Raw genomic sequence first — 24,708 nt, 5'->3', positions numbered from 1 at the left:
GGGATGATTGTGTATTTTATATAGAGTTGGTAAATTTAGAGATGTGTTTCAAATATTTTTAGTGAAATTAAAGATTTTGTAATATAAGTCTCAAGTAAATTTACTACATTTTGCAGTTAAGATATGAACACTCAGAATTCAGGGATGTTGAATGAGGATCACTTTAATTGCACAAGTGGTTGTGTCTCAAGTACATCAGAGATTAGCCAGTCCTGAGCTTACAAACACCCATTGAGAGGGTTCTGCTCTCCACACTGCAAACTGACCCCAATTTACAATAAGCTACAGAAGTGTGAAATAATGTACACAGAGATTTACAAATTGTCCATAGAAATGTGTTTAGCAAGAGCAGTAAAGACATTTGAGAATCTTGAGTTGTTTTACCAGCAGCTTGTATCTAACTGTCCATCTGAGAGATTGTGGGTTTGTGAGGATAATGGAAAAATTCCAAAAAACATTCAGGTTTTCTTCTGTATTAGATGTGCATGTCTTTAACATAAACCTTAAAATAGCCAGACTCTGTCATTTGAAATCAATTGTTAGTTCCTTTGTGATTGCATAAGACTTTTTCCAGTGGCAGTGACCCACTAGCTCACAAATACAACATCCCTATGCAAAATTACTAGTTTGACCACAATAACACAGTCAAGAGTCAAATGAGAGATTTTTCTCTTCATTCACATTTTATCAAAGGTCTGCAGAAGTTCCGGAAAATAGCGACAACAGGTGAACAATCTTATGGCATACATAAATAGTTCAAAAAAGCATGACGGAAACATCAGCTCTAAGCAGTCCCATTGTTTATGATGTAGACTTAAAGTAATAGTCATAAATTATTAATGTATGACTATCAGTGTACAGAAATAGTTTGGCTCTGTTTCTGTTATTGTACGTGATAGGACCTGTGCGATAGGAAAGATGTCAGGATTGGTTTTGATGTAATCGAATATGATTCTGGCTACCTGACAGATGCTCAGGTAATTAGATTCACCTTCCGCTGGCGCTGGCAGAAAAATCAGATCATAAAAGCCAGCTGACCAAACAAAACCAGTTCATCTGATTAAACCTGAAAAGATCACACAACATTGCTCTGTTTGAGATAAGAGTTGTATGAGGATTGAGAAACAGAAAACCTTTGGCATCTGTGTGGCGATAATATAATAAGAATAGATTTAAAATGTGAGGGGTAGTGAATAAAAGCAATTAACTATACTATTTTTTATTTATTTTATTTTTTGAAAGCTAAGGACTGCCATAGGCTTTGTGCTTTATTACCTTTGGAAGCGAAAATGTACAGTTTTTTTTATGACAAAATTCCAAAAGCAAGGAATATCCAGTTGAGTTGCATTTCCAGGGGAGTGGTCAAAGTCAAAGTAAAACGTTTAAAAAGCAAAAACTCTCCTCAAAGTCTACAAAAAAGCACTTTACAATACAATGTACAAAAAATATAACACTGTTTATAATCAAGTCTCCGTAACAGAACAGGCTGACCTGTACCCATAGAATTGTGCAAACACATTATTAAGCTACTAACTGTAAAACAAGGTGTTTTATACTGGCAAGACATACCCTTTGGTCGTTTAACGCAACACCGTACTGCACATTACCAGTAAATCCTGATACATGTGGATTATTTCAAGCTTATATGTGGGGGAATCTCACTAAACCTGTCTGAGTCACATCTTACACCTAAATTAAGAAAAAAAATATATATATATTGCATAAAGATAATGAATTGTATATTTTTTCTTTTATGAGGTTTCCTTATTATTACAATTTTGCACTTGTAATGTATTATAGTCATATTTTTGATATTGTATATATATATATATATATATATATATATATATATATATATATATATATATATATATATATATATATATATATATTAGGGCTGCACGATTCTGGATAAATTGAGAATCACGATTTTTTGATCTCATATAGAGATCACGATTCTCCTACGATTCTTTATTATTATTATTACTATTAACATTATCATTATCACAAGTATATAAATTAATTATTTTATTTTGCAAGGATTCTTTAAATTGATCAAGTGTGACAAAGACATTTATAACAAAATATTTCTATTACACACAATTATTGTTCTTCTGAACTTTCTATCAAAGAAACCTGAAAAAAATCTACTCATCCGTTTTCAACATAATAATAATAATAATAATAATAATAATAATAATAATGTTTTTTTTGAACGGCAAAACAGCATATTAGAATGATTTCTGAAGATCATGTGACACTGAAGACTGGAGTAATGATGCTGAAAATACAGCTGCACACCACAGAAATAAATTACATTTTAAAATACATTCAAGTGAAAGCAGTTATTTTAAATGGTAAATATTTCAAAACTTTACTGTTTTTGCTGTACTTTGGATCAGATAAATATAGTTTGGTGAGCAGAAGAGACTTTAAAAAAACATTACACATCTTATGGTTCAAAAACTTTTGACTGGTAGTGTATATATAATATATTTAAAACCCCAGTTTTTTTAATATTAGAATGATGAAAAAGTTGTTTAGATCACTGATTCAACGACTCACTCATAAACCTACTACACTTGTTTCATTTCTGAATGAATCAGCGTTTTTGAACGATTCTCTTGAATGAAAAATTAATTCATTGACAAATAAATTAAGACACTTATCGCCACCTATTGGTGAAACAATGCAATCGACACAAACGTTATTTAAAGCGCAGTACTTTCAAAAGGGGATTTGTTATATTTTGATTGCTGCCATATAGACATCAATGTTTATATTTAAACTATAAACTTTATCCCAGTATTTCTGTGATAATATAAATGACTGTAAGACAGATATAATACTGTGTAGTTGAAAAGACTGTTTGTGAAGATGTTTCTTAACCAAACATGGAGCTCTCTCTGTGTCAGCGGCAGTGCGCGCACGGATTTGAATGATCCGGTAAGACTTTGTCAAAGGTTTAACAGACTCGGGGAATCGTTGTCTTTTAGAAATGAGATCGAGAGGGTGTCTGAATCGAGATCGCGATCTTTTAACGATTAATCGTGCAGCTCTAATATATATATATATATATATATATATATATATATATATATTGCATTTATCAGAATAAATTGATTATGGTAATGAGAATTGGGAGGGGATATGTGCTTGATTTTTCGTAAAAAGTAAGAACAAAAAAATATTTTTACTTCTTTCTTAATTAAATTAACAAATAACCTTCATGTACTTTAAGCAAATCACAATTTCTTCTTTTTCTCAAAGCAATTTTGGAACAAAATATGACTCTTGACCGATTTTGTGAGTTTCACCCATGCAACCTTGCATAGTTCCCCAGAGACGAAAATCCTGCAAAGCGCAAGCAAAATAAAATCCTGCTTTAAAAGCTTCTCTTGAGGTGCAGGCAACTTGTAGGTAAATTTTGGAAAATTAAAATATACAAGCATTCAGAGTCTTTGAAGAGTTTGAAATGCAGTTTGCATGTGCCCTTTTGAAAATACACTAAGGCAGCTTTTGATTTTCAGAGATGCCAACATATTTTCAGAATACCACTTAGGTGTAAAGACTAGGAGCTACACGCCCCATGTTTCCCTACCTACAGTAGATTGTCTGTTCTGCCTCTTAGGTTTGAAAAGATAGCTTGCCAGTGTCACTCTCGTTTTACAGCATTCTCCATAGTGCAAATGTGTAATTATTAATAGTTTCCTTTACTGCATGGAGTCTCGTCTTTAATGGCAGCTGACTTTCCAATGCAACACTGGCACCAGACGTCATCTGTGTTCATGTTCATGGCTTTGTTCACAATTGGATATTGAGTGCCCCCGGACAAGGAACACGCTCAGCTGTCCGTGATCGTTCCCGCCAAACGCCTTTGGCTGCATCCTGATTGCATCTTATTATGAGCTTAGTTTGTGTTAACAGCAGAGCAAGTGTGCTGGGCATTATTATTATTATTATTACACACACAAATGACCCTTGAGGTCTGCAACCATTTCGAAACGAAGCTCCTCCAGTGTATTATGAATCAGAAGGAAAACATTCACATTGTGATTGGCTGGTGATGATGACAACATCACCGCCGTCTGGTGTTTCTCACCCTGTCTTACCCTGATGGGCCGCTCAATGACTCGGATCTTTTACTGTCCCTGTCGACGTCACTGTGAAAACTGATAGCGCCGGGTACGACGCAACAGCTTGTGTTTGGTAAAACCACCAGGCCCTCGTATTTCTGCTCTGACTCTGATAGTAGGGAGTGGAAGAAACTAGATTTGCTCTTTAACAATGCATACATACACGTATAGCTCATGTTATTTCATTTTTTGTCGATTCCAGCAATGCTAAAGCAGTCAACAGGAAGAGTTTACTGAAAAATGGCGCCATGGAGGACTTTGTATGATCTCACATCTTGCTTTTCTGGTGGTTTGCTTGTTGAGGGCTGTTTAGTTTGCCGTTCTGTGGAGGACTGAGTGTGACGGAAGAGGCGGGGTCAAGCTGCTTGTATAATGCTCGGAGTTCTTTCACTTCCTCCAGCACGTCACGAGCCTGTCCCCAAGTGGACGTTGCCTCCTCCAGAAGCCTCTCTGCCTCCATCCGCTGACCCTCCAGACCTGAGCTCTTCCCAGCCGGCGAGCTCTTCCCCTTGCCTTGCCCCCGTACCTCAGTCAGCAGTTTTTGAGTTCTTTCTAGCTTCTGGGTGATGAGATCCTGGAGCTGGCTGATGGGCTGCACGGGCGCTGAAGTCGAGCAGTGAGGGAGCGCTCGCGTCTCGCAGTGCGTCAGGATCTCATCCATGGAAGCGCAGCGGTTCTTGTCAGATGTGCCATTTTTTTTGCTGAACTGTGGCGTCCTTTGGTTCTCTGACCAGTCGAAGGCGCTCTCACTTTTCCGCGGCAGACTCTGGGACTTTCCAGGTGTCTCTTTACAGTTTGAGAGCTTGGAGGTGTCCGTGATGGAGTGCTGAGAAGCAGCTTTGTCGAGGGTATCCTCGTGAGAGTCCTGACACTGTGTGGAGGGGACATCTTCTTCCTGGATGAGGTCAAGTGTCAGCATGCCATCCGAGTTTGTGGTAGAAGCCTGAAAAGGGTGGGGAGATTTTAGACTTTAGACTGTGCTTCTGGAGGGTAAATGCAAAAATAAAACTTCTTCATTCATAGTGACGACTGAAATTAAATATTGCTGTCAAACGATTAATCGTAATTAATAAAAGTTTTTGTTTACAAAATATGTTTTATGTATAAATACACAGATATGCATATTACTGTAACTGTAAATTGATGGTCATGGAAGAATTAGTAAAAATGGTTTTGAAAATTACAAACCGGTTATTAATGTTTTACTATGTATGACTTCATCATACGTTCTTGAATGTTATTGTAGCTTTTGGAGTAATTGAAATTCATGCATTATTTTTATTTATTACCGCACACTTTCTTTGTTAAGAAAGTTTAACATTTCGAAAAATAATATATATCAAATAAATTATGAAAAATATTTATTATAATAAATGATAAATGTAAACATTATAATTATTTAAAATTATAAATGCAAACCTAATTTTGTTAAATATACAGTATATAATGGACTAATGAAAATGTAGGAGGGGAAGTAGAAATCTGGGCTGGCCTGACCTGGACAGCAGAAAGATTCTTATTGTTTGGCCCTAAATTGTTCTAAAATTAAAAGTATGTAAGAGAAAGTATTATTTTTTTCAGTAAAATCTTATTTACTACACACTTTGTTACTTTAGGGACTGTTTCATATGTATCATTCCAGTCTTTTCCCAAAATGAGGTTCACATTTAATGAGATATTCAGAGCAAATAGACTGCTAACCACAGCCATGAGATGCCCGCGGGTGGGCAGACGGCGAGTGTGGGGTATCTTAGCTCTGTCGCGCGTCGGATGGGCCAACAAGCTGTCCTCTTCCACTGTCACCTAAAAGGGGTCGAACAAAGAGCACTGGAATGAAGCCCAACTGAACAAATCAGTCACATACAAACTAGCAGCAGCTACATGTCTCACGCAAGCCTGCAGGAGGACAGCCAGGACATTGATCAACCAGTCAATGGGTCTGCCTATTATTTGTAAGTGATGTACAAATAATGACACAAACAGTTCGGCAGTCTGGATGAATGTTTGAGTTCTGGGCAAAATGGTCTTACAAGGAGATAATCGGAGAATATGTTACACCGAATCAAGTGTGTCAGTACAGCCTGTTGTTTACGAGAAAGCTTATGCTGTGAATGCTAAAATCCAAGACTGTGTGTTCTGAGATGGCTTTTGTTTGTTGGGCAGGAGTGTACGGCTAATCTTACTGTGTTTGGTCAGGGTTTATGAACAAAGGGAGGGGTGGTAAACTGCCACCGGTGGTAATGCACGTGACACCGTCCACTCTATGGCAAGCATAATACGAAGTTTTGTATACATGTGTAATAACAGTAATAGTTGCAAATTGTTTTATTTAGACTTTAAGTCTATGGTAATTCACAAATTACCTCAAGCACCATACACAGGATTTCCTTTAAACTGGCAGGTTTGAGCGCAGGAAAACAGTTTATGCACTCAGAAAATAAATTTTTTGTTGGGCGATGGACCTCGCTGGGTACATGCCGCTCACGTCCGTTAGACAGGGTGTATTTAACTTTCTTATTTAGGTTACGTTCTTGTTAAATGTATTATTTCTTTGATATTTTTTTGAGTGTTTTGCAGACTGCATATTCATTGATGGAAGTGCTAAAATAAACACAAGCTGATGAGTTAAATTGGGTGTCTTAGATGAGTGAGACAGTGTTGGGCTGATTTCAGAGAAGTGTATATATATATATATATATATATATATATATATATATATAGCTTTAATCGCCTTTTTTCGCCATTCTTATACATATATGTCAGTTGTTGGTCCATTACCACCGTGGTAGTAAAAATCGGCCACCGTCACAGCCCTACTCTTGGAACACTATACCAACTAACTAGCAACCATGTATGATGGGTGACCAACATATGACTACTTCCTGTATCCTACCCTTACCCTAACCGTGGTGGTGAGTTTCACACAAGCTCAGAATGTGTAAAGTTCTTGTATGTATTTTTGTGCATTGTGTTGTTTGTGGCTAAACCTGCTGCCTACACATTTCACATACTTGTAACATACAGCAGTGCTTGGCAACAGATAAGCAGCGCATTGACAAACTATAATTTGCAAAACCAGAAAAAGAATATGGCCGAAATTGATTATTAAAATGCGAAAATCGATTGCTCCTTTGATATGTGTTTTCCTTTGATGCATGGAAAATAATGCAAAACAACTGTAGCATGCCATTTGTCTTTATAGATGTTGGCAAATCAGTTGCGAATCATGGGGTGGGTGCAACTGGTTTCTCTGTCACTTTTAATTCCACAAGCAATCTAAATAATTGAAGCATGCCTGTAAGTGAAATACAAGCAAATTAATAATTATAGAATCAAACAGAAATCAAAAGGTAGACCTTAGTCAACAGAAACTTTCAAAAGGGAAAGTTATTGTTGAAAACACTGACATTTTGTCAGCTGAACAGCAGTACAATCTATTGAACTGCATTTCTATCCCTCACAGGCTCATTTTCATTCCTGTCATGAATGAAATACGTTGCTTCCCTCACTAAGGTCTAGTGGAATTGAATTGACTTTGAATCAATACACCCAGCATTATAAAAAAAAAAATATAAAAAAATATGCAAATGCAAAAGACCCTTTTATCATTATTAGTTCTTTCTTCATTAGCAATATTTATTAAATTATTTGATCCATATTCGAAGACTACATTTTTAAATTTGTTAATACTTAATATAAAAAATAGCACTTTAGGTTTTGTTTGAATGTTTTTGTATTTAAATATTTGTATGAACTATGTGAATGTTGGTATTGCGACAACCCTAAAAAGAATAATGTGACATAGTTGTACCATTTTCTCATTTTTAAATTGGTATAATGAATAGCCATAACAACAGTGTCTACTAAGCTTCAATAGAAGATCTGACAACATAAACGGCTGTTCTCGAGTGCTGACTTGTCTGTTTCCTCTCCTGTGTTGAGTGGTTTGAGAGATCTAGGGTATGAATCACACCACATTGACGTGAAAAGGAAAACACATGGTCTCTCTGGTCTATTTGAAGTCCACATGAAATCGAAATGAAAGTTTTTGGGTGTTAGTATCAATATGTTTGTCTTAATGTTATCTATAAGGCATTGTGCTCCAAAAAAGCATTTAGATAGAAGATACAACCATTCAAAACTTGCAATTCGTCACTTACGCCAAAACGGCTCAACAATTTTTTTTCAGCATATCATCATATCGCACTTCATCTTCTGACCAATCAAATGCTTTCCGAAGAATCCGAAGCACCTGCCCCTGCACTATAAATAGAAGTTGAAGCACTGGCTAAGATCGGTCACTTTAATTACCACTATTTTGTTTTACTAAGAGTTTCATATTGAATTTTAGGTGGTAATCTATTATACTGTGGCTGTCAAATGCTGCTTTACCAAGCTCAATGGCTCTGGACCGTGCAGATATAAATATGTCCCGCCCTCTCTTCCTGTTTCAGTTGAAATTACGTCACCACATAGAATAATTCTGTGTGTTTCAAGGCACTTCAGGGGACCTTTAAATTCATATCTAGTACACTGAGTGTGCTGTATCGTTGTCTTGAAATGCCTTAGTGAATGTTTACAGTCCCAAACAATGACCTGGTCCCCAGGAAATATGGAGGATGCCAACAGCTTAGGCCAGGATAAATCTTGTTCATTATCTGAAGCTGAAGGTGAAGATAGGCTCTGATCCACCTGGTACAACGCTGAAAGTCGTGACTGCCATCTATTTTTGGCGGAGTGATTCATTTTCTCCCACTGTGTGCCGAGCGTGATTATAGACCAGCTTTTAAATTGAGCAAATCCCTTCGCAAACAAACTGTGAAAAGATCAGGGAATGAGAGGGCAGGAAACTTTGCGATTAGAAGTTTTCATAAAAGAGGCTCGTCTAAGGACCTGTGAATGACAATCCGTGATTTCACATCTTTTGAAGAAATTGGAGTGGTGCTTGTCTATGCTAATTGCCGCTAGGGTGTTGTGGGAGGTTGTCTGAGCATTACTGTGTAGCAGATGTTCAGATGTTGCAATGCTAGAGTTTTTGGGATGGTTGTTTATATCCCTAACCCTATGCCCAGAAACCTACTTAATGTAAGTGTACAAAATACGATTGCTTGGTCAGTGTTTGCGGTCTGGTTGTAAATGATTAATAGCAAGCAGCACTGGTATATGCAAAGATATGGAAATGTCTATCTTACCTCATCCAACACGTGATTCTTGGCCCTAGTGATGGCTGCGTTTAATGAATTGATCCATGACTCCTTCTCTTCTGGACTGACAGCCAAAAACACCAGATTTGGGACCTGCATGTGGCAGATGAGAGAAACTTTAATATAGTGTGCTGCTGTTTGAAAAGATCATTTATCTAAGCACAGTGCAGGTTATAGAGCAAACACAGTTTGATGTATGACCAATATGCCCTGAACCCTGCTGGCTTTTAATTTTACGCCTACACACGTGGTGAAAATTCCTTCAGGCTTGTGCTAGGCGGACACAAACATGTAGCGAGCCAAGCATAAATGAGCAGGTACGGCCATATGGCTCTGTCTATGGACAGCTGATGCAGCAACAGCGTGAGGCAGAGACCACCATATTAGGCAACAACACTGCAAGTCTTCCAAACACAGTCTGCTGGAGCTGTGACAGGCGGCCCTTCTGTTGATGCTGCAGCTGTGTAGATAAGACACTGCTATGCGCCCTATGCTACGCATTTGTACAGTTGTTGACGAATCACTTTGACCATTAAAGAGAACATATCATGGGAAACAGAGAAACACCTTTTCGGTCTGATTGCTGCTGTCTTTGTTATTATTTGGGGTCAAAATGATTTATTTTTAAAACAAATAAATTATTTTGTTCAGCATAAATACATTCAGTTGATCAAAAGTGACAGTAAAAATATTTATAATGTAACATGTTTACTATTTAAAATAAACAGTTTTTTCAAAGAATTAAAAAAAAAAAAAAAATGTTTCATGGTTCCCACAAATTTTAAGCAGCTTAAATCTGATAATAATAAGAAATTATTCTTGAGCAGCAAATTGAGCTGATTTCTAAAGGATCATGTGACACTGATAATTTGAGTTATTGCTGGGTAAAATTTAGTTTTGCCATCATAGGAATAAATTACATTTTAAAATATATTAAAATAGAAAACAGTTATTTTAAATTATGAAACTGTTGTAACTATATCAAAAATGTGTTGTTGTTTTTTTACATTGGTGGTGCTTGTCCGATGCAAAACCAGACATTATGGTGCACTGTTATGTAATTTCTAATGTTTTTAGTGTTGTTGCTAAGTGTTTTGGTTGGTTGCTAGGGGAAGTTCTTACAACAGCAAAAATGTTCTTTAAGATTGGGTCCAAGAAAACTTGGACTTGCTTCATAGGTGGATCTCAGGGGTAAAATATAATGCTATAAAATATATAGAAAATGGTTTCTGTAAGGCTTTTGAATTCTTTGGTAATGGAAATTAGATCATTCTGTTTTTAAAAGGTGCAAAAAAGAGGCAGGAGGCAGAAAAGAGCAGAAGGATGATGATTTTCATGAGGTCATGTATTAGGGTGTTTCCCCGTTGAGCTGCATGTGGAACAGCTGTAGTATGTGGGACAGAGGGACTTATTAACCATGTAGTGCCATGTTTCTGTGGGTTTGGAATTGGAGGGTGGCTGCTGCTGGATTTTCCTAAGACCCCTCCATGTTTGTTTCCTGGGGATTAACCCCTTGTCTCAGCGCTGGATTTTAAAGGATTGGTCAGACGTAACCCCTAATGTTTCATCAGAAGTCCTTAAAATGTGTTATAGACAACCAGAAAAAGCTTTAAATCTACATAACTAATGCAGACTTCTAAAAGGACTGATACTAATCAAAAAAACGCATTTCAGAAGAGGTGAAAATAAAATTATATATAAAACATTTCATTTTCCAATTGCAAATTGTAATCGAACTGCAAAAATGATTTCTCTACAGATTCTCCCCACACAATAAGTTGAGCCAGGAGATCAGAATTTTATTTGACTCAGAACTGAATTGAAAATGCCTTGTAAATTCCTGAATTTGTTCTGATTTTTAATAACGTTAAAAAAAACAGGAGGCTGAATTGCAATTTGAGTGTAATGCCAGAAAGCAGAATAAAAATGTTTTTTTTTTTAAATAGAAAAACAAAGTTTGTCTAGACTAGACTAGTTTGATGCTGGCTTTAAAAAAAGCTCTGAAATAGTTTGTAGGTTTATGGATGGATGGATAGAGAGATAACTTATAGTCTATGTATTAATTGGAGACAGGAAAAAAAAAAGATATAATGAGAATAACATTAAAAAAATCACATACTTTGCCTTTAAGAAACAAGAAGCCTTGACAAAATTGGTAAGATGTGCTATTTGTGATGGTCTAAAGGATGAAGGATATCCGCGGTGGCCTGTGGTGTGCTAGTGAAAGCAATAAGCTGAGCCGTTCTTACTGAAAGCCAATTACTCAGGACAGGATGACTACAGAGGTCAGTCCAAGTCTGTGCTTACAGACCAGCATGCCAACTATGCTGGAGTATGATTTATTGTCTAATATTGTCTTAGACTTGAGACGTAATGGGTGCGTTCACACAGTCAGTGTTTGGGTATTTAAAACCGTGTTCTCAAACAGTTGTGACTCTTGAATTGTCCTGTTCAAAGTACAAAAGCCGTTTGAATACTTTCTGTGTATAAAAAATAACCAGTCAAAACCCCTTTTTTATTCCTGTTTAGTTTCCTTTTGCTATAATATGTTTGAATGTATGTAGAGACACAGATCTTTGAGTTGTGAAAAAGGTGATCACTGTCCCACAGCATGACTGCAAACTGACTAATAATGAAGAAGCCCAGCAGTGCTCTAATGCTGACTGAGGCATAAAGCCATTAGCTATTATCCACTGCTGTGAAGCCCGACTTCCTGTTGAGACTGACCGTGTTGCCTGGCTGCCGCGAACGTAGAAGCGTGAACTTGCTGTGATTCTTTTTACTCCTGCTTTTGGCCTTGCGAAGTTCTTCAGACCTCTCGTAGTCGGTGAGATCCACCACCTCCTGGATTTTCTTCTCATCTTTGACCTGTAGAAAGCACAGATTTGGTTTTAATACTGTGCTTTACATTTGTTCGATTGCGCACATCTCAATATTTATGTATTTGTTCTTAAATAACTTTAAGGGGTGATTTAATAGTTTGTTTGACTTAAAATATTGATTAATAATAATAATAATTAATAGTATATTAATTAATAATATAATTAATTTAATTATTAATCATCAATATAATTATTATCATTATTAAAAATAATAATAATAATATTTTTGTACTTTTGTACTCAATGTGTGGTGGTGCAATTTTTGTAGACTATGTAGAAATTAGAAAATAAATTTCATTTTGCTTGATTATTCCCAACAAAACCTTTTTAAAATCAACATTTTTAAGGGAAAAAAAAATTAAGGGCAAAAACAACAACAGCACGGCAGTTTGTGGTCAGTGTTTGGTTTAGTGTAGTTGGTGCAGGGGCATCTGAATGAAAGTGAAAGTGAAGTGACATTCAGCCAAGTATGGTGACCCATACTCAGAATTTGTGCTCTGCATTTAACCCATCCGAAATGCACACACACAGAGCAGTGAACACACACACACACACTGTGAGCACACACCCGGAGCAGTGGGCAGCCATTTATGCTGCAGCGCCCGGGGAGCAGTTGCTCAAGGGCACCTAAGTCGTGGTATTGAAGGTGGAGAGAGAGCTGTTCATGCACTACCCCCACCCACAATTCCATCCGGCCCGAGACTAGAACTCACAACCCTTCGATTGGGAGTCCAACCCTCTAACCATTAGGCCACGACTTCCCCTTGACCAATGATACTAACTTTTAACTGGAAGAGACCTCAAAACGTAGCTCCCAAATATCATTGGTCCAAACATGGAAGAAGAGAACCTTTTAACCCATATTCCCAGTGAACACCATGGTCTGATTTGCCATCACCTGCCAAACGTACTCATTAAGTCACAATCAATTTCCATTAGCGTTCCACTAAAGACAAAAAACACTGTCTCTGCACGCAAGCACACATCTGGTTGTGTTCTGTACTATAGAGCCACTCTACAGTGCAGTACTTAAGAGATTGGCATCACACCCAGTGCACTATGGGGTGTCACGACAGGGAATGGCTGTACAAATAGTACATCTACTGTTCCAGCAGTACAAAGGCAGCAATTAACTGGCAATCTGATGCAATCCTTTTTTCCAGGAACGGAAATTTGGGGCACAGTACACAGTATTTGCACTCAATACTGGACATTAAGACATTAAGAAGAAAATACTGAAGTATGCTGTCATGACTTACAATGCACTGTAGTGAATGAAAATGAGGCATAGAAGTGAGGTATAGAAATTATGTTAAAAAATGAAAATGATTGATACCACAATAAGATTCGTATATTTCCCTGTCATTACGTGTAAAATGATCCTGATATATCTGATGACAAATCAGGCACAGTAAAAGTAATCTGAGATCCCACAGAATACGGATTAATTTAGTGGTGAAATTCATTGAATGAACGAGGACTACACTACTATATCTGTAGTTTTGCTCTTTGCTCCTTTAAACGAAGTATGCACAGTCTAATTAAGTGGTTGTATATATGAATCTGACACCATGTCTTTATGCTTTATTTGGATTTCATAACATTTGAAACTGCATCTTTAAATAAGAACTGCCAGATGCTTGAGCAACAGGCCAATTTTCGCCTTATAATTACCTTTTTAACTGCAAATAAAGAGCATCATTTATATTTAATGTTGTGTGCATTAAGCTTTAAACAGAAACATAATTTTGCAGAGGAGATGCACGCACACACACACGTATACTGTGAATAGATCAAAATAGCATCTTAAATAACCAAAAGAAGGCTAGAGAAAATTGTTTGCCAAACCTTGTGCTTCTCAACAGAAAGAGTGAAGGGACAGAGAAATACTACTGAGAGAATAATTTCACAGTTTTGTGAGGCTGTCTGATATGTACTCTGTAATCAAGCTACTTTCTGTTATGTAACTAAAGCTGTCTGGAATTGTAAACAATATTTTTGTTGTGTGAGGTTACAGAAATGTTCCTGGTTTTAAAAAAACTTGAGCTCTACAAATAGCAGCTGTGGCGTGCTGTTGAGTCCCACAGAAAATCATTTTGGCACAAATTTGTGTTTACATCGATGCACTTATAATGGAAGTCGATGGAGCATGTTTCTTAAATATGCCACAAAACTGCTGTTCACAAAAGTTACAGACTGAACAGGATATTCAAAGAAAAAAAATTTGCAAGGAAATCAACTGAATCCAGAAAAGAGTGGATGATTAACAATTTAACCTTTAAAATTGTACAATTATTGAAGTTAAAAAGTCCAAATGCTCAAATTTTTTAGTCCTCTGTCATACAAGTCAACTTTTTTTTTACATTATGCCAGCAGTTTAGAGCTTAAAGGGTTAGTTCACCCAAAAATGAAAATTAGCCCATAAATTACGCACCCTCAATTCATCCTACATGTATATGACTTTCTTCTTTCAGACGAATCCAGTCAGAGTTATAGTAAGAACTGTCTTTGATCTTTCAAGCTGTTTCATGCCACTCAGCGGGAGTTGCATGCATCAGTCCAAAAGAAGTTAAATACAAATCGCCAACCCATTAAAAAAAGTGTCTCACACAGCTCCAGGGGGTGAACAAAGGCCTTCTGTAGCGAATCTATGTCTTGAATTTGTTTTGGGGGTGTACTAGAACATGTTTGCATGCCTGGTGGTTCGAAAAACACATTATTTTTCACATACTTTATTATATTATAACAATACATTTCTCCCCATCCTGGCACAAACGGCTCGGTTAGTTCCTGGTTTGATGAAGGCCCGCCTTCAAAAAACTAAATGTGATTGGTTAGCTGTCCCAGTGTGTTGTGATTGGCGAACAGTTAAGATGGTGTTTCAATACTGCCCCGCCCCTTGCCAAAGCAGCAAGTTCCTCTGTATGCTCTAGTTTAGTTAAGGATGGCGTCAATATGACATATCAATTTGAGCCGGAATAAGACCCAGATAATACTGAACAAGAGGGTCGCGCAGAACCTTTGCACGCACGGTTATTGCAAGCCATATTACAGTGGTAACGTTATTGTTGTTAACCTCCTCTAAAACAAACTGCTTTATCAGACATTACATGCAAGATGTCATTTAAATTAAATTTGTTTCCTTCAGAAATACAGTGATATAAAAGCACCCGCACTCAATGTATAGGAAACATTGTAATCTCATAATTGAAGTGTAAATTCTGCAGATTACATCATTGTCCAGTATTGTACTGTCAGCAATTTATTATAAAAACATTTTAATAACTGTAACATACATAATTATTCAAATAAACTTGAGGCTAGAGCAGCACTTCTTCATCAACATCTTGCCTCATGCATTCAACCAAGCGTTCTATCCATGACCTTGCCCCTCCCCACCCCCCAACCATTAAAATTTCCGTAGGCGAGAATGTTTAATAATATTCTAATGGGCTGCTTTGAGATATCACAAAACCCGGAAAACAAACGCTGTAGTCCAAATGAGCCATTCATTGTAGTTTTTGAAAAGGAATTTATTTAAACCCAAATATCTCCCTTGGAGTGGATTTTAAGATTTGTAGGTTTGAAGATAAACACTACACTACACTAAAATTCAAAAAGTGAAAAATCATAATAGGACCCCTTTAACAGGAGCAAAGGAAGCAATGTTTCCTTACTTTAGCAAAGTAAAAGTTTTGTCTCCTCATTGCTTATATCAAAATCCTGGATATTGATATATGGATATTTTTCTTATAAAAACTTGTCGATTCACTACAGAAGGCCTTTGTCCACCCCCCCGGAGCTTATAGGATATTTAACTTCTTTTGGACTGATGCATACAACCCCCGCTGAGTGGCATGAAACAAACAGCTTGAAAGATCAAAGACAATTTTTTATATAACTCTGACTGGATTCGTCTGAAAGAAGTAAGTCATGTACATATAGGATGACAAGAATGAGTAATTTATGGGCTAATTGTAATTTTTGGGTGAACTAACCCTTCGTACAAGTTTTTTTTTTTTTTACATTTTCTTGTTGGCCATTGTATTCATGTTATTCAATGAATCAACTGGTGAATTTCCTGTTCGGGTGTCCTTTTGTTTCAGTCTGAGGCCAGGTGGATCATTCAGAGATGAGCAGTCATCGTTTCGTGTTTCACTGTCTTTCAAAGGACTGGTCAAGTTCCTTCTGAATGGAATTTCGCAATTCAAATTCATATTTACCTTCTCCATTAACCGGCCTAACCTTTCATGAACATCCATTAGGGTCACAAAACATTGCAGCTAAGAGGGTATATCAAAAAAGCCAAATACCCTGAAGAGGAATTTGAAATGAATACTCCTCTGCAATGTGTCCCATCAGCCTACACATGAAAAATTAATTTCCAAGTGTTAATGTAGAAATCCCTGAATGGTACGACCAATGCTGCTTTATGATATGAAAGCTGCAGGAGATATCTTAGGGTTAAATGCAGCATGTTTACTTGGCCAGGTGAGGGAAGGAAGGGCAAGCTACACATTGACAATTAGCAGTTACAAACCAACCAAAGACAGTTTGAAGGTGTTTCCTCTCTGACTTCTCACACAGTGGTTTTCATCTAGTCAGGTTGTGACCAAATACAGTGCAAAAAATTATTTATATTAGGGTTATGACAAAAATCATAATCATGATTATTTTGGTCAATATTGTAATCACGATTATTTAACACTATTATGAGGGGGCCATATGGCCAAAACTTTATATGAGTGATTTATTTAAAGATAATTATCAAATATGCATTTCCTCTAAATAAGGTTGCTATGACATCTACATTGTAACAACCAGCGGAACTGCAAACAAACAAACAAACAAAAAGTACTCGAGATTATAGAAAATAACGAAACTCTTTTTTTATGCAAGTCTCAAACAGTAGCCTATGATTATTTCATAAATTAACTATACTATTTATTATTAATGTCTCATACACACTGTTGGGAACGTTACTTTAAAAAAGTAATTAGTTATAGTTACTCACTACTTGTTCCAAAAAGTTAGTAACTGAATTACTCTATAATAAAAGTAACTCGTTACCAGGGAAAGTAACTATTTGCATTACTGTAAAAAAAAAAAAAGAAAAAGAAAACCTGCTATATGTCAAAGAATTTGTATTTTTTTAGCAGTTTTCACAAGTCAGTTGAAATGAGTAGAACAGACAGGTGTTCATGCATAACTTTCAATATTTATTGCACGTCAACAGACAGCAAGAGTTTTATTCTGCACTTCAAGTATTATCAAAGTGTTTTTGGCCACTAGCTTTGTAGATGTGTGTGTCGCACATTACATGTGCACATTACATACACGTTCTTGCCTTTGACCACAATGAATTTGAAGTAGTGCCACCTTGAAAATGCCACCTTGAAAATGCCAACTTTTCATCGGATTGCTCCTGACTTGCCATTTCTGCTGCTGCTGCGAATCTCTGTGTAGCTGTTGTGTGTGTGTGTGTTTGGCGCTGCTGGCGTGTGTGCCTGCATGTGTGCCGGCATGTGTGTAAAAACACTGGCTCTGATTGGCTACCATGAAACACATAACTCTGCCTTAGCCAATCATAATCGCTTATCTCGTTATTAACCCACCTGGGGTGCGTTCGGATTGCATAGTTTATTAAATCAATGCATAGTAACGTTCAGTAATGTTAACGGCGTTGTAACGATAGGAAAAGTAATTAGTTAGATTACCCCGTTACTGAAAAAATAACGTTGTTACCTAACGCTGTTCTTTTAAACGCCGTTATTCCAAACACTGCTCATACATTGCTAAATATATTTTAGTTTAGAGGCACTGTTGTACATTTATCATTGAGTCTAATAAACTTCTCATTTTGAACTTCCTGATGCTATTTTGCAAACAGCTGTTCCAGAGTATCAGCTTGCAACTTGGAGGGTTTTTCTCTCCCGTCATTTCAAATTCTTTGAAACAACTTCCAATTGCAGTAATAACTGTCTGAATTTGTGAAACTAGACAGAGAAAAAATGGTTTCATCACTATACAGGGCACAACATCCTCCGCTGATCTCCCTTTCCAGCAAGTGAGTCAGAGCTGTGCCAGGCCCTGACGTGTGAAATGATTCATCCGTCCATTTCATTTGCGAGTCTACTTGTGTAACTGTAGCTGGGCAACTGCACCCCATCACCCTAGAGAACCATGCCAGTGGTTGTAAAAAGAAAAATTCACACATTTCTTCTTGAGTATTTGTGCATTTAACGTATACAATGAAGTCTAAACTTTTACTATTGCACTGCATGATCTTGTGATTTTATTATGTTTATCATTTATACTAATTCACACTGCTTGAATAATTCAGCACATCTGCAGATCTCTTTATTAGGGAATGCACTTCATATGTACTAATATGACATCTAAACTGGAGTGATATAAATGGTATGCATGAACTAATTCAAACACTTGGCTAATTATCAAAGGTGGAATATTGTAGTGTCATTATGAAACTGACAAGGTTGTTTCTGTTTAGGGTGGATACTGTGTTGTGAGTCACCCAAATAGAAAGACTATGACTTTAATGCACTTTTATTGGCATCATTTTAGGCAAACAAGTTGAGCAAAAGGGGGAAAAAAAAGTTGAGTTGTGGCCATCACACCCATGCCTACCATCTATTCATATGGCTTCAAAAAGCAGAAGAGCAATATAAGACACTTTCAAAATAGATGAAGACCACAGCTTCCTTATTTGGGCTTGAAAAGGCAAGAAGTAGACAGACAGACAGACAGCTCTTGTCTTCTACTTTCATACTGAAGTTCCGGTAGATGCCATTTAGTGTAAGCGGAACAAAGAAGACAGGAAATAACACCTGATTAAAGTTTAGATTGTGAGAGAGAAATGTCCCAGGATAAGTGTGTAAATGTGAAGACAGTCCTGGGTGAGTGGGAAAAAGCTGTGGACTCTCCCTACATCTGCCACAACAGTGGCCAGAAATCTGACCCTGGCCTGAACAACACTCTTGTGACATCTGCTCCTTGAGCTGTTCTGGAAGAGTTTTGCAGGAAACATTCTCAGTTTACTGCCACCCTTCAATCTGCTATCATCTGATTCGAATATGTCTATTTGATTTAAGTGGAATCCCATTCAATGAACGGCCAGTGGTGCTTGCTGTTGCCATTGCTCATACTTAAGCCTTAACCCTGCAGATATCAAAAAATGTTGTTGAGTTTGTTAAAGAGGCATGCTTATACTTCTCAAAGCAATTTATACCTGGTAGATGATACATTTTGCTAATAACTATACATAAAAATAGGGGCCTGAGCATTACGTAGAAAATGTTTTTATCCATTAAATCAGCATTAAATGCAAATGTTCTAAATGCAGGTTTGATCTTTTTGTGACTAATTCAGCATGTTCAACATGTTTTTTTCATAATTCATAAATCAGTGAAACAACAGATTTCTCTTTGTTGATGTAACCACCTACATCTTACTGGCATGGCAGCTAGTTTTTCCACAGGCAGTTATCACCAAAAAAAAAGAAGGAAAAAAAGTAAGTTGGTAGCTATTAATATGGGCACTTTAAAAAAAATTCTGTCAGTTTCATTTATGTTTGTTGAGACCAGCAGTAATATTTTAGTAATTTTGGTGAAGCTAACTATGGTATTTTTGGCAAAAACTACAGTTATCATGGTACATTATCATGGTACAATATTCTCCTTTCGTGTTTCTGCAGGAATAAGTCATGCATTTGGAACAATATCAGGGTGAGTAAATAGTGAACTGTCCCTTTAGCTCTTAGGGGACTGTATACAAAATATATTTTTTTAAATGTATAGTATAAGTCCAGATACCTGATGGTAAATATGTTTTAGAACTATATTTAACTCCTCAAGCTTGGATCTTCAGACAAACATATAAAAATTAGATTCGTTCTGGCATTTATCTATTAGGAAACATGATACCAAAACAACAGCATCGGATCATTAAAATCTGTTGTCTGTCTAGAAACATCTAGACGACAGCATGATGAAACCTCAGTCTGTTAAGCACTAAAAGGGTCAATCCTCCCTCTGCGCTGTGAGCCAGAGCCCATATGCTGCCTCGGCATTGTTTGATCTGATGCTGAGCACAGCAAACAGTCTTCTGCGTGACCATGACTCAACCGCAATCCTGCTTTCCTTCCCTTCGTCCTCCCACACTGCAGTAAATCAGCCTCACTCCTGAATAAAGGCCCTTTATTTTTCTATTCCTTCATGCTTGGTGAACTTGTTAAACCTCTCTTTAAACCTTCACTTCATCCAGGCACAATAATGTCAGGCACACGCTTGACAGTATGTGGTGCACTGGACTTGGAAATGACAGTCAGCCAAGTGAATGTTTACATGTTTATCTCATCATGTTTGGCCTTTCAGCACATCCGGCTCTAATTCCAGAACAATGTCTGCAATTGGATAAAGGTGTTAACACTGTAAGAAGCAGCTCTGTGTACCACAGTGAGCCTGATCTGAGCAAAGCTAAATATTAAAGGGACAGTGACTTCAGGATAGACACACAGTCCAAACTGCTGTTTTTTTTTTTACAATGAATACAATGAAGAAGAAGAAGGAGTTGTATAGTCAACTTTTATGTTTTATGAAGCTTTTTGTTTGACCTTTTTTGGAGATTTACAGGCCCTAGTTACCATCTTCTGTCATTCTCTTCAACTTCTCCTTTCCAATAAACAAAGGAAGTCTTATGGGTTTTAAAAAAGACATGATATGAATAAATGATGACAGCATTTTTATTTTTGGCAGAATATTTTATTTTGGGCTGTCATCGTTTACTCAGTTTTTTTTCCCTTCTGCATATGTTATAAATAAGATAAAACTCATGTTATTTGACTGGGTTGATGTTTTTATATATATATATATATATATATTTAAATGAATCTCTAGCTTTAAAATGAATTTTCACTGACCAATTATACATACGACTGTTATGTAATCAGTAATCAGAAAACACTAACATGTATTATTATTACCATGGACTAGATAGGCTGAATTGGAAAAGTGTGGGAAAAGTTTGCGTGATTGGTTTCTTTTGTCACATTTATTTGGACTGGAAGTGTATTCTCATATTGCAGTGTGGATTGTATTTTTATTTATTTTTTTACTTCGTGTAGTTTTATTATGGTTTTCATGTAACCCATCTGAAGCAACTGGAGCACATTTCCGAAAACAGTGCTAAATATCATTGTAAGCATGTTACACAAGTAGCATTTCATCAATCAAATGAAGATGATGTGGAGAAAAGCATAAAGAGAGAGTGAGCAAAAAGATTTGTCCGAAACTAACCTCTTTTTCGGAAATGTAGAGTTGGTCTCCTTTCAGTATAACAAATCTGTTTTTCCAAATTTCCCTGAAAATTCCTTTGCCACAGAACTTGCGAATCCAGCCAGTTTTGTCGGGCTGTACGGGCTGTTGATTAACATCCTGAGGGCCCTGTGTTTACAGAAAAAAATTAGAGACATGCCTGTGAGTCTTAAGGTTTCCAATTGGTTATGATCTAATTGTCTGCATTTCAGGCCTAAACAGCATTTCTGGGTTTTTGCAGGTCAATGATACACATTATGCTGTCTAGGAACGCAGTTCACTAGGTTTTGAGACACAATCATAGTCTCTAGAGAGGGGAAATTTTCTTAAAAACCATGTGATTGTATTTGTCATGTAGATCATAACACATTCCTGGCGTTTACTCACTTTTCTCACACAGCACATTCACACACACCAGTGTTTCCTCAGCCTTTTACCCGAGCTGGGATCTTGCAATCTTAACTGAGTGTGATGAGAAAAGGCAGTGTACAAATACAAAACTGACAAGACAAATGTATTTCTAGTGCACTGATCTCACAGACAGAGTGAGCAATATCCATAATGATTATTATTCAGAAAAATACTTTCCCTCAGCTATTTATGCATATAATCAACATATTCAACATGAAACGCTGTTCTTCACCTGCTAGTCTAGACAGGAAACATTAAATGTGTCATTTATTATGCGTTCTAGTCATTTTGGACAGTAATTGAATCAACTCATCAATAGTGCATGTTAAGTGTTCAGTTTGTACTCCCAGCAGATAACTAGCATTTTTCAAACCGTGGGTTCCCTTGGGAGTTTCCTTTTGGGGATTCAGAATGAATGTTTTCGATGCATTAATAATTCAAACTGAAATGAAATTATAGTCTAATTACAGAATCAAAAAGAATTGTAAAACTCCTGTTTTCTAGAAACTGTAATACTGGTTATAGCAATCGGGTTCTGTTTATTTTTTGATGTGATATGAAATAAATCAGTTCTTAATTGAGTTGTTTAATTGTTTAAAGCATGTACAGTACATATTTAATAAACTTATTTAAATGCATATTAAACAGTATTACTCCTTTCACTATATAAGCCTGGTAAACTACTTCCAAAAAAAGGCGTGCGAAATAATATCATGTCGACTTCTACATTTACAGCTACTTTAAAATAATTACAATACGTGTACTGCATTGATGCATTGCAAAATGTTGTTAAGTGCTGTAACGTTAGTGTTCATTCTTGTGCACAAAGGCTCGCGGCGCTCCTCACTGACAATAGAGTGGACTGACTCGATGTCTTACCCGCTTTGTTGAACCGTTCTTCTTCATGGCTCAAAAAAACGGAGCTTCCCGACTAAACTCCCACCGCTAAATCCAGATCCTTTCGTGCACAGCGTGTTGTCCACAACGCAACAAAATGAAAACGTTGCACTCAAAGAAGAGCTCGGTGTTGAATGAGTCGCTTCCCCGTTTGTATCTCACGCCTTCTCTTGTCTATTTACTTCCATTCAGTGTCCTGCAGATTATCATCCGACGGCCTTTTCTTTGTGGTCACGCAGACAGATCTGAGAAATGTGCTTTCTAGAGCAGCAGATGAGTTTGTGCTGGTGCCATCATCTTCGTCGATCTACTGCCGTCATGTGTGTGTCTCTGTGGAGTTCTGTGAGCTGGAGAACTTATGGCTGTGAGGTCCCTCTCTTTGTCCTCGACAGCTCCACCTATGGACACCACAATGATGTCACTGGAAAGACAGAGGGGGGACTTGCTGTACTGAAAGGAATGTGTAGTATTTTTACAGTATATTTAATTTAATAATAGTAATGTTTTATTATTAAAGATTAATAACGTGTAATTAAAGAATAATTACACTAAGAACATGCTGTTCTAAAAGTGTAACTTTTTACTAAGGAGCGATATTTAAACCAGGATTTGAAGAACATTTTAACATTTTTAATATGACTTAATCAACTTTAATTAATTAAGTCATATCAAAATAGCCTCTGAAGATACAAACTGCACAATTTCATTTTTATTTTATTTAGAAAATTTCTATTTTGAATATATAATTATTTATTTATATTTTTCTCTCTTTCATTTTTTTAAAATCCCCTTTTATGTAAAATGTGTGATCTGAGCAGTTATGGATGGTATATCTTGGTATATTTTGATATATGAATTACTAGTTTTGGAGCATTTTTCTACACATTCACTGTTTTCAGAGCTGTGTTGTTGTTTTGCATTATTTAGTAGCACACACAAATGTCAGGTAAGAAAATATGTGCTTTTGATGTTAAAATCTAAATTAACTGGTTTTATGGCTTTTATAATTAATACATCATTAAAATGACTGAATCAGCTTTACTGTATTCAAGTCATTTTTATGACCCTGAGATAGAAATAGGTGTATGATTTCAGTTTTTACACAGTATATGTTATTGTTTACTTCTAAATAGTGCTGGGCAATTATTAATCGCATTCAAAAAAGTTTTATGTACATAATATATGGGTCTGTGCTGTGCATATTTATTATGTATATATAAATATGCACACATGCATGTATATATTTAAGAAAACTTTGTTTACATTAAAGACATATATATATACATATATATATATATATATATATATATATATATATATATATATATATATATATATATATACATATAAATATTTTCTAAATATATACTGTAGTTTGTCCCTTTATATATACATAATAAATATACACAGTACACACACATATATTTTATATATTTAAAAAAAAAACACTTTTATTTTGGATGTGATTAATCCTGATTAATCGTTGCCCAGCACTACTTATAAATAAATATATTTATTGATATATTTATATTTAAAATTTCTTGAATCTCCATTTGATATTAGCTATATTCATACAAATATATAAATATGACTGGTAAATACTTGAGGAATTGATGAATTCTTTAATGCAGATTAAAATGAAAATTCTGCAGTTCTATTCTTACAGAGCAAGCAGCCCCTGAGGGGTTTGGTGGATAATGCTCCCATTAAGTGATGTAACTCAGCAGCAATAGAAACATGTCCACCTGTCGTCTTAAACCTATCATGGCCCTTCTTAAGTGTTCAAAAATAGTGATGCATAATGCCTTGATAAGCCTTTGTCTGCAATGCCCCCCTACCTACTATG

At 36.3% G+C, this 24,708-nt stretch overlaps 1 protein-coding gene across 2 annotated transcripts; it reads right to left on the bottom strand.

The window, feature by feature from the left end:
• Window positions 1-1,885: 1,885 nt before the first annotated feature.
• Window positions 1,886-23,240, bottom strand: plekho1b (pleckstrin homology domain containing, family O member 1b). Of its 2 annotated transcripts, XM_052579319.1 has the most exons (6): window positions 22,845-23,239; window positions 21,537-21,683; window positions 12,068-12,208; window positions 9,329-9,433; window positions 5,838-5,939; window positions 1,886-5,079 (listed from the first exon to the last, which is right to left on the bottom strand). In XM_052579319.1, exons 1-6 carry the CDS (start codon window positions 22,869-22,871, stop codon window positions 4,405-4,407), a joined length of 1,197 nt encoding a protein of 398 aa, XP_052435279.1. In that variant the 5' UTR covers window positions 22,872-23,239; the 3' UTR covers window positions 1,886-4,404. The 2 variants fall into 2 exon arrangements, with proteins under 2 accessions (XP_052435279.1, XP_052435280.1); XM_052579320.1 differs by lacking the exon at window positions 5,838-5,939 and having other exon boundaries at window positions 22,845-23,240.
• Window positions 23,241-24,708: the final 1,468 nt, after the last annotated feature.

This window comes from Carassius gibelio, chromosome B16 (assembly GCF_023724105.1).
Source record: "Carassius gibelio isolate Cgi1373 ecotype wild population from Czech Republic chromosome B16, carGib1.2-hapl.c, whole genome shotgun sequence".
Classification (NCBI taxonomy): domain Eukaryota; kingdom Metazoa; phylum Chordata; class Actinopteri; order Cypriniformes; family Cyprinidae; genus Carassius; species Carassius gibelio.
Note: the sequence above shows the minus strand (reverse complement) of the source record. Positions and strands in the feature narration are given on the sequence as shown.